The sequence below is a fragment of the Hermetia illucens genome, chromosome 1, assembly GCF_905115235.1.
Source record: "Hermetia illucens chromosome 1, iHerIll2.2.curated.20191125, whole genome shotgun sequence".
Lineage (NCBI taxonomy): Eukaryota > Metazoa > Arthropoda > Insecta > Diptera > Stratiomyidae > Hermetia > Hermetia illucens.
The window spans coordinates 61,933,769-61,948,454 of record NC_051849.1 but is presented as its reverse complement, the minus strand read 5'-3'; the positions used below and the strand labels follow the sequence as shown (position 1 = coordinate 61,948,454).

The 14,686-nt window shown below is 41.5% G+C and overlaps 1 protein-coding gene across 3 annotated transcripts in view; it reads right to left on the bottom strand.

The window, feature by feature from the left end:
• The window catches only part of LOC119646134, a 106,951-nt gene that overhangs the window by 62,851 nt on the left and 29,414 nt on the right, over nt 1-14,686 (bottom strand). For all 3 annotated transcript variants that reach the window (XM_038046485.1, XM_038046484.1, XM_038046486.1), the window contains exon 3: nt 7,501-9,209. In XM_038046485.1, coding sequence (XP_037902413.1) covers nt 7,501-8,663 — 1,163 coding nt within the window. In that variant the 5' untranslated portion in view covers nt 8,664-9,209. The remainder of the gene's footprint in view (nt 1-7,500; nt 9,210-14,686) is intronic.

Here is a 14,686-nt window from a genome sequence, read left to right as displayed (position 1 = left end):
TCCGTGCGTCACACGCATTTTTCTCGGAGACGGTTACAGCGATTGACACCAAATTTGGTAGAAATCTGGAAACTGTGAACGCTCACGCAGTGAGTTACATACTTCTACGTCGAATTTACATGCAAAAGGGGGGTGTAATTTTTTTTCATCAAATATAGTCATGTGGGGTATCAAATTAAAGGTCTCGGTTAGTACTTTTCGAAGCCGGTCTTAGTTTTGACATTTGTTGGAAAGGTGGGGAGTGCGGGGGGTTGAAAATATATCATTCCTGATCATCTTAATCATTCCTTTAAGGGGGCCTTCTCAGAAAATACCCAACCGACAAATCTGAAAGAAATCAAGAGGCTGCCACTATATGGTGCCTGGGCTCCGAAATACCTTCCATGCTGATATCTGCACAAATAAAGTTAATAATAGTATATTACTATAATTTTTAGTAACTGGTTGCAAGATCCCCCTTAAGTTCATGCTAACAATATAGGGTATAATATTGAGTATAATCTCACCAAGTTTGGTGGAAATCGGGACTAACAAAGTTATAATATATCAAAATTGTCGCTTCTTTGCAAATTTAAGACTATGAATGTCAATATCATCCGAAAGGGGATATTCTCACATAATATATGCATATATTTGTTAATAATACACACACACAAAAGCTTTCCTACCTAAAGCATCCAGCTTCCGGTTTCCCGACTTGTTGTCTATATATAATTGAATACGTTAAACTACTTGCGGCTATATGGGTGAGCACGCATTAGTACCATGGCTGACATATTCTTTTCATCTCTGGCTTACCAATACGATTTGACGAAGGTTATGGTTGGTCCCTCTTTGGCGCCGATCATGTGTACGGATAAGTTTCCGCAACACATTTGCAAGTCGGGGCATTTTAGTGTGGGTAGTGCCTACTAGATATACTGTGCCCAGGACTCTGAGGCACTTGGAAATGGCTGGCTGAGTACCAGGCAATGATTCCGCCGACTCGCATGAGTCTTCGTCAAGTGAAGTCATCAACTCGTCACCTTCAAACAACTGTTCCCTTCCACCGCCATGCCTGTCTTCAACGTTAAAATCACAACTCTTGAAGTGTTCAAACCACTCACGGCACGTTCTTTCACTTACAGCTACCTTGTCATACGTATGCGGAAGAATTTAATTAGCCGCAACCGCAAATTTCTTTGAATTAAACGCGTAAAGTAAAACTTCTCGCAAATGACGAGAATTTGTATCCGAACGAAAAAAACAGATTCCAATTTCCTTTTTGTCAATGATTCACAATTCCGCCGAAGAAGGCAGCAAGTGGCTGCCGAAATACGTATTCGGAGAATAAACCAAAATTGGTGTCAAAAAGGAAATTAGAATCTGTTTATTTGATCGGACATGAATTTTATCAACGGAAACGAAACGCGCCGGGGGCAACACGTAGTACTAACGATAATTTGGTTCGTAACCGATTAAAAATATATGAAGCAAGTACAAAATTACTTGTTTCGAAATAGTGCTTTCGTCAGATATATAAAGTTGCCAAATGATACTTAGACCCGATAGTTCTATTCACCATGCATCTCTAACGCCATGTGTCGAAAAAGTGCAAAAGCAAAGTTGTACATCACTATTTTTAAATCCCGTTCACAAACGGGGCAGGTTCGTCGTGATCGGTAGCGCCATTTTATTCTTATCAAAGGCATGATCTGGATGTAGTCGTGAGGCCTTCAAATCAGCATCCAGCGTATCGGCCCGGTCTTTTGGCCGTTTACCAGCCACTTCGATGTTCGGACCAATCCCGGCAACTGAATTGTCGTTAGCGCGAATCATGTGACCATACTATGGAAGACGCCTCTCTCGCAATTTTTCCATGATCGGTGCTACTCCATATCGATCGCGGATATCTTCAATTTGGATGTGATCACCGCGTGTCACACCACTAGCCAAACGCAACATTTTCGTCTTTCCTAACGGCCCAGCACTCACAACCATAGAGGGCGACAGGATCGCGATAACTTTTAGATTTGAGACGATCGTTGACACGTCGATCACAAGGACCTGTAATTGTTTACCGCCATTTCATAACGCAGTTCTCCATTGGCTGATAGCATTGACATATATTTAAATCGCTCAATTCTGGCCAGCTCACTGCCGCTGACAGTGATTTTGCCTGTTTCATGAATTTTACTTAGCCTTGATTAGGTTTCTGAGATTATCTCACACTAAAAGTCGCCTAAAGTTTTAGAGGGAACAAGTCGTTCTGAAAATATGGGTATATGCCAATAAAATAAATGATACCACCCAAAGTGGTTTTTGTGTTATGATCGTCGAGGGAGAATTGGCAGGACAGAAACGTCATGATCGTTTCAATTAGCAATTAGCACAGGAGATAAACTAGAAAGAAACATCGATATATATCCTGACGGATACCCTTTGAACTATGGAGAAAAATGAGCAGTTAACATGCTGGGTCCTTGAAATAAATTTGCATCTAGCTCGTGGTTTGTAGTATGTGTGCATTAGTATATCAGAATATTTACTTTAGTGACTGTTTGTAGTTTTATGACGTCCTAATAAGCAACGGAATTGCATGAAACAATCGAGGCCTTTCACAGCTATTTCGCCAAAAGTCATACCTACGCCTCCCCCTCTCTAAGGCTTCGTTTTGCACAAATCACTAATACAGAAAAGACCAGCAACATCACAGAGCTCTCAATTCAGCCGCAAATAATGAACAACCATAATTATTAAACATATTATGAATCGAAGGAGTTAAATGTCGTTGCGTTGCGTTCATCCATGAACTACCCGTTAGTCAAAAAATGCTGTAAATTAGTCAGGAAACATCCTTATCGGAGTGACCTTCGAAGAAATTGAAGTCACCAGGAACGGTTCCCAACCCGTTTGAGAAAACAAGAGGAAAGAATTATTATAGTCTGGTTGGTTATGAAAGAGTTAGACGTCCCAGGAAGTAGATGGGATAAACTTCACTCAGACAAACGGTATTTATAGTCAAGCAAGGAGATCGGTGCTCTATTGGGCTTATAGTAAAACGCGACTAAAGAGGATAGATATTTTAGGGCTAGCAATTTCCTTATACTCCGGAAGCGCCTACGTCTCCGACGATCATATCTAGGTTCCCAGAAAAAACTAACTTGCTCTAACTTAAGTGAGCATTCTAGTGATACATCAATTAATTTTGGCAGGCTTGTGGGATTCTGGCGAGCACTTCTGGTTGCCTCAGGAAATCCCCTTGGAAACATGAATTCGGCTTTCAAAAGGGGCGCCCTCATGTTCTAGGAACTTATATGAGACAAAAAATTTATTACGCACCGACTGGTAATTCCAATGTAGGGCGGAAGGAGGCTTCCTATACGCAACATGCTCCTCGAGCACAATACTTCCCATACTGTTATTTGGTTCTTAACTAGTCTGCAATTAACTAAACATATGCGCTCAAAAAGCAAATCTGGTCGTGGGCTGGAACTTAGAAGCAGATCAATGAGATACTAAACTGGAAGGTTTTATTGCCGCTACGAGTAGGGGCCAAGGAAATACGATAACGCAGTATACCTTAGATAGCAGTATACCTTAGTAGCGTAAAGAGCACGACGACAGAAAGACAATTCATTACTGCGGTAGTCTGGCAGGCAGAAACTGACACAAATAATAACGATTTTGCTGGTCCTAGGAAGGATATCAATTGGCAACTCCCCATTCACAATACTGAATAGCTTAAGAATAGAGGAAACATTTCACCACAGATTTCTGGCGAAATTTCCAAATCTTGCCCCTCTAAACAAAAGTGAAATCATCTCGGCCATCAATGCTACTCCTGCAGTCTTTGCAAAGCTGCTACATCAATTCACCTGCAACACCTGAAAATCGGAGGTCTCTGCGAGAGAATGAAAGAAGAAAAGTTATCTAAAGACTCCGATTGAATTGAATATGACTTCCATCGCAAAGATAATAGCTACAATTATCCTAGAAAGCATCAAAGAACACCTCAAAATTTGATTGATATACAGCAAGCTTGGTTCCGCTCTCGATCCTCCTACACTGACCACATCAACACCCTGCGGAACATTTTGGATCAGTGTTGGAAGTTTAAATCTTTGTCCCAAGAAGAACAGGAACATGTATCAAAAGAATTTTCAGGAGGAGGAGGTGGTTATCAGAAATTTACGTTGGACAAACCATTTACTACGATTTGTTTCTGATCAATCAGGTCAAAAAGTTAATGGAAAATCCAATATTGACTCTAAGATTACTTTATAATAATAATCGTTGGCGCAACAATCCATATTGGATCAGGGCCTTAAAGTGTATTAGAGCACTTCATTCAAGACTGTAACGGTATACTAGAGGATTGCGGTACCCTGTAGGAGGTAATGTGGACAGCATTGCGCTCGCCCAAGATTATTAACCTGATCTGACTCAGGTACTCATTCGCAGCTGAGTCGACTGGTATCCGACGTCAAATCACGGTGCAGATTCTACTGCCATTAGTGAAATTCGAACCGCGACCTTCCGTACGACAGCCTTGTGCTCTAACCACTCAGCTATTCGGACACTAAGATTGCTTTGGTGGGGGCGATATTGACTTTGAAGAATGATCATGTATTTTAGACAAAATGGTGGAACGTTTTATCTGATAATATTGTGAGTCTTAAGTGGATTCCGGTACTAGCTTTGATGCACTCGATTAGAGTTTTGAGCTGAGTTTTGTTAATATCGTATATAAGTCTGAGCGCCAAGGGTTCAACGCACATGCCTGCAAGTGCTGTTCGCTGAAATGCGTTTCACCTTCCGTCAAGATTTCCCGAAACGACCCCCCTTCTAACATTTTACCACGGTGCAGCACATAATATTTTGCGAATCATATGGCGCTCTGATAATAGCTACCGGACTGCCTCTCTCGAATAGAACACACCAGATACACTACCTGTTCAAGCCATCGAAATCGAAAAAGAGCGGATGAAGCGAAGATTTAAATTCCGCACACTGTTCCAAAACGATCCGTAGGGTGTTGATGTGATCAATACAGGAGGATCCGGGGTGGAAATAATCCTCCTCTCTATCGATCAAGCTTTCAAAGTGTTCTTTAACGCATTCCAGGATTATTTTAGCTATTATCTTTGCAACGGCAGGAAGCACGTAGATACCCCTCTAATTGTCACACAACGGGAGCCCTTCTTTGGAACTTTAACGATCATCCCCTTCTTTCACTCTCTGAGAAAGACTCCGGATTACCAAGATTTCCGTACGAGTAGAAGTAGCGGATTTGCAGTAACTGCATATGCAGCGATGAATAACTATTATTGCGTTTGAATGCATTGAAGGCCGAGTTGTTTTTTTTCTGTTTGGAGGAGCAGCCCGTATCCGTATGTTGCGGGGCTAGCTATTTCATCCAGAAGAGGAGGAACTTCACGCCATGTGATACGACTGAAAACCATTCCACTTCCTCGGTTTCTCATCATCGTGGATGAGGAGATGACCGTTAACGTCCTTCACAGGACCATCGAAAGATTTTGGGTGATATGCAAGTTCCCTCGTACATACATCCAGGGGTAATTCCTGAATCTATTACCGATTGCCGAAGTCGCCCATCCGATTGCTCGGCCGCCAAAATTGTGTTTCCCCCTCCTGAATTGTGTGTAATTGCTCGTAGAAAGCATCCTTCTCCACTATATCGGAAATCTCTGTTGGTGTGATCCCATCTAACGTGGACCGGAATATTGTAATCAGAAATTTTTCAGAATCTGACTCTCAGGTTAGAGAGTACCCCATATGGCAGCCATCAAAAAGACCCCCACACCGATTTAGCGTCTGATAACACTCGGTTTTCCAAAGTGTAAAGGCACATAGTGTGAAAGGAGGGAGAAGAGTTCTCTCCAGAGTCCCACCATCTTACTTTGTTTAGGCCTAGAATGTTCAGCTTATATCGATGGAATTCCCGCTGGAGTTATCCCGCTGGAGTTGGGGCAAAAATAATCGAACATTGATTGATTGGGATTACATATGGTGATAGAAATGATAAGTGAGTATCAGGACAGCTGTAGAGTCGGACTTTGCATCTCAAATTAAATAAATTTCTAGATTGACCTGATACACGTAAGCTTTAAGCAAATATACGATAAAATAGATCGTATTACACCATGTATACTTTTACTTTACCTTGGAATTCCATCACTACTCGGAATGATGAAAAAGGGAATAGATGATACCTATTCGCAAGTCTGAATTCAAGGAGAACCGACTTAGAGGTTTGACACAGCCTCAGTTGAAAAGTAGCAGATATCCTCGAGTCTCAAAAGGGTTCATATACCTGCATACCTACCTATTGTAAGCAATTAATTGAGTCTATTCAAGTAACGGGGTAAACGCGAATTACATGGAACGGATAATAAGTGATACATAAAAAACATTCAGCGGAGTCAAGAGTGAAAAGAAATCGGTTTGAAAGTGAATAAAACGAAATACTTGACTAAATAGAATAAAGTGTATCAATATTCACATTGAAACACAGGATGACACACGAGAGATGGGCAGTTTTGAACTGCGTTGTAATGAAATCGTGGTGGGGATATTTCTTCTCCACACAAGACACCAGTACGGTTGCAATGGAGCAAGGAGACTTGCAACGTCGTTCAAGTTTCATTAAAACTGGTAAGTTTGTTACAGCTACACAGCGATTGTTTCGTTTACAATTCAATGTCAGTCGACATGTCCCAGTCGTAACACTATCCTTAAATGCGTGAAATACTTCAGATCAACAGGTAATATCATGAATAAGAAGCAGACTGGCTCATGAGCGTCCTCTTCACTGTCTAAAAGTCACAGTTGTGTGTGCTGTTGGCTCTTTCAACATCATTGGGCCTTGTTTTTTCAAAGAAACTGGGGCTACAGTCATTGTAATTCAGCCCGATACATTCATATGGCTGAAATGTTCTTGAAACCAGAAGATGAAAAATCTGTTTGAAAGATGTTTGGTTCCAACAGGATGGCACTACATCCCACACCGCTCGTGATTCAATGGCAGTTCTTCGACGCATGTTTCGTGAACGGCTTATCACACTATTTGACGATGTTCCTTGGCCTCCCAGATCACTTGACTTATCAGTGTGTGACTTTTTTCTCTGGAGCTGGTCAAGAGCCGTTTCTATATCCACAAACCGCGAGCGAAGTGAGTTAAAAAATGCAGTCGTTCTAGGAATTACCATACCAACATCCCTGCAGAGGTGTTGGTAGTGACGATGTTATTTTTCATAAATAACTCTCAGTTACACTAAAATGGCAAGTAATGAGTTTTGATTTAATGTCAATAAACATACATTCATTTAGAAATTGGTTGAGCATTCTTTATTTAAAAACCGTCCATCTCCCGAGTGGGTGATGTAACCTGGAGATCAAGGACCACTTCGGGTCGTTTTTAACTTTGGATAAAAACTAAAAGTCATTTTCATTGAAATCTAGATTCAATCTAAATCAAGCATAAAAAGAAAAACTTACCGAAACGTGACACTATCACTGGCATATGTCCCACTTGAAGACGGCGCACTCGGTATATTGTCATTCGTTGGGAAAACAACCCTCGGCGTTCGCGACTTGAAAGGGTAAAATCTTTTCGGCGGTCCTGGATAATCACTATATTCAACAAATACATTCGGAGGAGTAAATTGTCGAGCACTTCTGAAACCACTTCCACCATTGAAAACTAATCCTCGGTTTTGCCTAGGAATGGCCGTAATAGGTCCATTAATATCACCAAATTTTGTTACATCATCATGAAAACCCTTCACTAAAGCCGTATGGTGTGGATTTGTATTTGCATTTGGGCCAGGAAACTCTATCGGATGGCTTGCGGCGGGAAGTGCTGGTCCAGGTCCCGATCCGACCGATGGATCTGCTTCGAAAGTTATTTGCCGTCCATATCGAGGTTCATGTTCCGGAGGGAAGGTGTGAGCGAATTCTTCACTATACGGTACCTGGTAGTTCCCACTCTCCGCAAACGACACTGTATCCTCTCGGTAACCTTGTGGCTGAAACGAGCTTTGGTAATTTTCACTCTGGGCGGGAAATTTGAATCCCGATCTTCTGCCATTGAGTTCATCATTTACTGTTTCTGCATTATCAGTTCTATCCTGCAAATTCTCATAAGAGGCAATTCCTTCCCCTGTCAACTCCACATTTGAAGGGGGTTTTATATTTCCTAAAGTTCTGTTTATATCCAATGCAGCAGTGGAAGTTTCTTTAATAAATGGTATGTACACGTAGCTCCTCTGCTGATATGGTTGACTCGTAGTACTCACAGTGGGTTCAGTTCGGTTGATATCACTATATTGAATTGAGGCTGTGTCATCCTGTCTCCTTCTAAAGTTTCGTGCTACTCGAAATGCCCCAAAACTGTTGGAGAAGCTACCGTCGTTCGGATCCTGTCGCTTTTCTAAAAATCTTATATTATCAACATTAGAAAAAATTTGGTGTGGAGGATAAAGATTTCTGGAAACTCGATCGTTCCACGAACGGTATCCTTGTAAGGAAATCTTTTGATACGGGTCCGTTTGCAGTGTTGATAGTTGCACCGTGTTTGTCTTTGCAGGAGTGTCAATTGCATTCGCTAGCAAAATTCCAGCAATAATCGTAAGTGCTCGCCATTTGTTGGGTCCTAACATTTTACATAGATGCAAAGCTTAGGATATTTTCGTTAAAATTTAAATTTAGATTGAAGAAAGAAGACAGTTTCAGTGAGAGTAGTTATGTTCGAAAGGTTAAAGCAGTAAATCCAAAATTTAGCTTCGGTGCGTCATTCGTGTTACGTTTCAAAGGTGGACCCGCAGGAGACGAATATATTCATCTTATTTATATCACAATCGGCGTGGGCAACACTTCTTTGCCAACCATTTCCTATCACTCCAAACCCTGGGGGCATTAATCTTTGCGGCCTTCAGAAAGACCTTCGCTTTTGTATTGCCTTCTTCTCGGAGAAATTTTCACTTTTATCTGGCTTTATGGAGATTGCAAGAGCGTTTTATTTTCTTTCCAGATGCATGAACTGATCGCTGGTTTGTTGCGAGCCGGTCACTGAAATCGGATACTGGCCGGTGCCTGGTGCCTGTCGATGACGTCGTAGTTTGTCTCCGCAATTTCACTTTTCTCGTCGTTATTCACTGCTCAGTCCAAATCATAGTAATAATGTTGTTGGCGTAAGTAAGGTATGCCTGCAATCAACAAAGAGAGAAAAACTCTTGAAAACAATGTTAAAAAGAAGCAACCAATGCTTTGGACAATTCTGCTTGAAAAATAATAACGAAACCATTATCTCCGATGTGCCGGAGAAGATAATGGACGTGATGGATAATGCTAATCGAAGGCATGCCGCAAGCGCGGCCGTTGCCATCTACCACAATGAGTGTAATGGATATTACACTATCCGAGCAGATAAATTGGTAATCGAAAAACTGCTGAAGATGCGCCTGGGCTCACCGAGTGCGCAATGGCTGCCTCTTACGGCTACAAGAAAGTATTACGACGGCACTAAACAGTAACTTTTCGTGAGGAAGCCAATTAGTAATCGGCAGCATCATCGCAGTCTTCTTGAATGGTTTCACTTTCATTTATGATCAATCGATAATGGTTTGTTTTGTTTGTATTTCCAGTGTTCACTTTCATTTTCAACTCAGGTAAGTGTAAGCAGCCGCTCGACGATGTCGTAACAAAGGTGTGAATTTATTTTTTCCTCGAGTCGCCGCAGATTTATTTAAACATTCCGGATATAAGAAGTTGCGCAATCTATTTGTGGCGTTATTTTCGGATATACTCTTCACTTTTGATACGAGGTAGGAGTACCTCGGAGCTGTTAGACCGCTTTTAATGAGGAATGGATATTCAAAAATTACTTTAATTTTTGATTTATGCATTTCTTTGTTAGATAATGAACTCTCGATGGAAAATTAATGAAGCCACGATTTGATCATAAGTACATGTTTTCCGAGTTATTTGGTGGTAGCGTAGTCTGTTTCAATACTACACAGAATGCAACTTGAACACGAGAGCGAAGTAACTATAGTTTGAATACTCAAAAAATTTATAAGGTTCTGAATAAGCAAATCCAAAATAGTATACACCCTTAGTAGTATGACTGGTCATTACAGCTAAGTAAATTATCAAACTAATTCACCGAAATAGAATCAACAATCGACTCGTAAAGAGTTCATACATATTTAGCGTTGTGATATCCGAAATAAGTATCTGCCTTGAGAAAGCATCAAGATGAGCAACAAACCGCCAGTGAGTTCTCGGAGCTATTGACAGCTCTCTGCCAACGTCGAGAGGTGATGGTGTAAAAGCAAGCCCCTTCCGGACCCTTGTCGGACAGTGTGTACTGAAGCGGTATTAGTAAACCGCGCCGCCTCGAGCGAGCGCTGATCATTTTATGAGGGCACTGCCACAGAACCAGTTATGGTGGTGATTGCGGGAATGATCGCTATTGCCGCTTGCTAAGGAACCAAAAGCCATCTACAGATACACCCAACCTCTAAATGGGCACAACGGTTTTCAGTCTTCCCTGCACAAGATTGAAAAGACGATCTCCTGAATGGGTTTTCTACAATGATGTGGTATGAGACGCCAATGACACCTATTTCTCTTGTGAAGAATAGGAAGGATTTCGTCAGCAAGACACAGGGGAGCTCTCTACGAACAACGTTTTCAGAGAGAAGTTACGGAGTGCCGACAGATGGAATCGTGTTGCGCATTACTTTCGGGCTTTTCTTGTTGCGAAAAAAATTGGGTATAGCCTGTAAAAGAACCGGATGGCAAGGGGTTTCTTGAACTAATAACTCCCGTCCTCTTCAATCCCCATGGTCAAAGGAATTCCCTGACTTTAAGGCTCCGCAAGCCGGGAGAGCGGGAGGCTAATCCAAAATAATGAGTTAAATGGTTCCAGGAGAGTTTTCTAATGTTTTTAGTTAGTAGTCTTACACTTTTCTTCAAATTTTATTATCATAGTATCGATTCAAGACCTCGGCAAAAGAATGTCAACGGAGATTTATAGCCACGTCGACGTGTAATCGTGATGTCGACGTAAGAATCAAACACCAGTAATCAGAAAATGGAAATGGTGGTGAACAGGTCAGCCATTGCGCTCAGCATTTTGCGTTGCCATAATATAAAATAATAGAAATGTGGAAGAGAAGTACTTCTCGGGAAGTCAGTTACCAAAAAAGACGATTAACAAGTTCAGTAAATCTAAAAAACGTCCTTCACAATTGAATTGGTTTACTTGTGCAGAGCTTAATTTTGATATCACTGGCACTCGAGCATTTTTCGCGACCCGCGAATATCATGGGCATTCGTTATATTCATTCAGTCATTCGTATCCTGAAGAGAATGGGAATTATGAAGTGGAGAAGGTGATTTGACACTACCAAACACTTTTCTCCGCCATGGTATCTGCAAAGAATCGAGGATCCGTGGAAGTTATCAAAAGATCGCCCCAAGTTTTTCTAATTGCGAGGTTAGAGTGAGGAGAAAGAGAAATAAGGAATAATGAATGTTTGGGCCTGCCCCTACCTAAATGCTGCTTTGCATAAGCGTGTACGATTAATTAGTTTAGAAATGCGCACGAAGTTCTTGACTCTTCTGCTCGTCGACATTAATACACCAAAACATCACTCGCCAGTCGATCACCTACGTTATCCGCAACAGGATTAATATACAAAAACTTAAATATAAGCGAAACTACACAGAAAAATGATTTAGAATTTTAGCAGGAAGAAACTGTATAATTTCGGTCAAAGGTAATCTGAGCAGTAAAAAAGATGATAACACCAAGGTAGGGTAAAAAGTTCCCCGATTTCAATTGAAATTGAAAAGGTACATCAAGGTATTCGTCTTACTTCTCCCCCATTTTGGTCACAGGATCGAGCAGTTTTTCACATAAAACGAAACCTCAATAAGAAAAGTTTCCTATCTGTCTGTTTGCACACATTTATTTTTCCGGAAAGGAGATATATGTATGGATTGAAATTAAATTTGGTAGAACACACAGAAACTATGAAATGTCATGTCCCGATCAACACTTACTCAAATGGGTCTCAGTTTTGATATTGTTTGCCAAATGGTGGAGTGCCCCACCTATACGTGAAGAGGTAGCCTATGGTGGTTCCCTGCTACACTACGGGTGATCAAAATATGACCACAGGAGCTTAGAATTAGTACTTACCAAATGGTCCCGCCAACTGAAGACGACGGACAAATACTACCACTACCAAGTATAGGAGAAACAGTCAATTCATAGGCTTAAAAATCATAAGTCGCCAGGAGCCGATGGAATTACACCCGAATTGGTTAAATATGGAGGTGACCAATTACATCGACTAGTTCATTAACTTGCGCTCAAGGTATGGGACAGCGAATCAATGCCTGATGGCTGGCAAAGAGGCATTATCTGTCCCACACATAAAAAGGGAGATATCACACAGTGCAGCAATTATAAAGGTATCACGTTACTGAGTACCATCTATAAGATATTCTGCGCTATCTTGCTAGGCCGAATAGCCCCATACGCCCAGAACATCATTGGTCCATACCATACCAAAGAGGCTTCACTCCAGGCAAATCAGAAAAAGATCAGATTTTCTCTCTGCGGCAAACGATGGAAAAACTGTTGGAATATGGACATTAGTTGCACCATCTTTTCATCGACTTAAAAGCCGCCTATGAAACATAGCCAGGGTAAAACTCTACACAGCCATGAGAGAATTCGGTATCCCGACGAAACTGATCAGACTATCTAGGCTGATCCTGACCACTGTGTGAGGTCAGATCAACAACGGTCTACGACAAGGGGATGCCCCATCATGCGTCCTCTTTAACCTGGCCCTCGAGAAAGTGATCCGTGATGCTGAGGTAAATGCAAGAGGTACGATCCTCGTTAAGTTCACCCAACTATTGGCCTATGCTGACGATATCGACATCATGGGAAGAACCACCCGAGACGTATAAACTGCCTTCATCTAGATCGAGCAGGCGGTGCGAGATCTTGGGCTGCACATCAATGAAGGCAAAACAAAGTATATGGTGGCAACGTCAAAACCCACCAATCAAGGACATCAAACTGAGTCAAACGGTAAGAATAAGGATAGGAGAATACAACTCCTATCTAGGCTCGAAAATCACAACCGATAACAGCTACGATGATGAAATCCGCGCACGGTTGTTGTCAGCCAACAGAGCTTATTTCAGCTTACAAAAACTGTTTCGCTTCGCTTACTGTACAAGACAATGACCTTGTCAGTGCTCATGTATTCCTCGGAGACTTGGGTTCTTAGCAAAAAGAATTGCGAACTCTTGGCCGCGTTCGATAGAAGAATCCTCCGAAGAATTTTTGGCCCCCCACATGAGGATGGACGATTCCGTAGCCTACATAACGACGAATTCTATGAGCGATACCATGACCGTCAGGTTGTAGATAAAATCCGGCTCAATAGGTTACGGTGGGCGGGTCATGAGGATGATCCATCCTGGAAAGTCTATATGGTAAAAAAAGAAGACGAGGCAGACCCTGCCTAAGATGGAATGATGACGTAGGTCAGGACGCCAGACAGGGATACCGAATTGTTGGACGTTGGCGCAAAACCGGGATGTCTAGAGTTCCTTATTAAGGGAGGCCTAGACCGGATACCGTTTGCTTCGCCGTTGATGATGATGATGAAGTGGATAGTCGAGAGACACTTCGCACCGCATTCGCTTGTAAAGTGTTTAGTTTATGAATCGATTCTCCCTTGAGTAATCATAATCATAATGATAGCCGAGACATCAATTCCTGGAACAAATCTCCCTTTCAACTAGGACCAGAGCCATATGCACGTACATGTATAGTGTTTCTGGATGATATAAATTAGTACTTCCAAATGTATAGTCTCTACCTATTTTCTCATTGTTGATTTCCTGTTTTTGAAATTTTCTAATGGCAATAGGTAATTAAAACGTAATCCTCAATTGTAATTGTTAACTGGAGACAAAGTTGCAAAATTATGCATCACTGGTTTCAGAACCAGCACATAATTTAAATCTATTTCTCAGTCTGCTATCAAAGACTTCCACGTCTATTAACCCACATTACTAGAGTAGTAAAAATAGTAAAGGTCACCATTAAGGCAATGATTGAATTATAACATCATGAAAATTAGAGCAACGACTTATTCACCAATATTTCAAAACTTTCACAAAACATCGATAGCGTCAAGTTTTCAAAGCCAAACACTCTGTATATTAGATGTTTCCCAGCGACCTTTCACGTGTATCTAACGTAGTAAACATAAATTATTCAAGTGTGATGCTCATCTTATGAACAATTTTGCTCGCGGATGCAATTAGGCAATCTGACCGTGGATGGATATAACAACATTTCCCATGACTCATGGTTCATAATTCCATTCCGACTACTCCATACAACAAAGTCCACCAAGGATGTTCCACTTGTCAGGCTAATTATCGAGCGGTCACATCCTTTCGCAATATGCCAAAATGTTATGTAACCCTGTTCCGCTGAAGCATTGCATAAAGTGACGCTGATAGCCCGGTGATGCTTTGAAAACAGGTAAGCGAAATTTTGTATCTTCCGATGATTGGCTTGGGGAATTCTCTCGTACTGTGCAATTACAGCTTTATGTGGAACACAAATCCTGGTAGA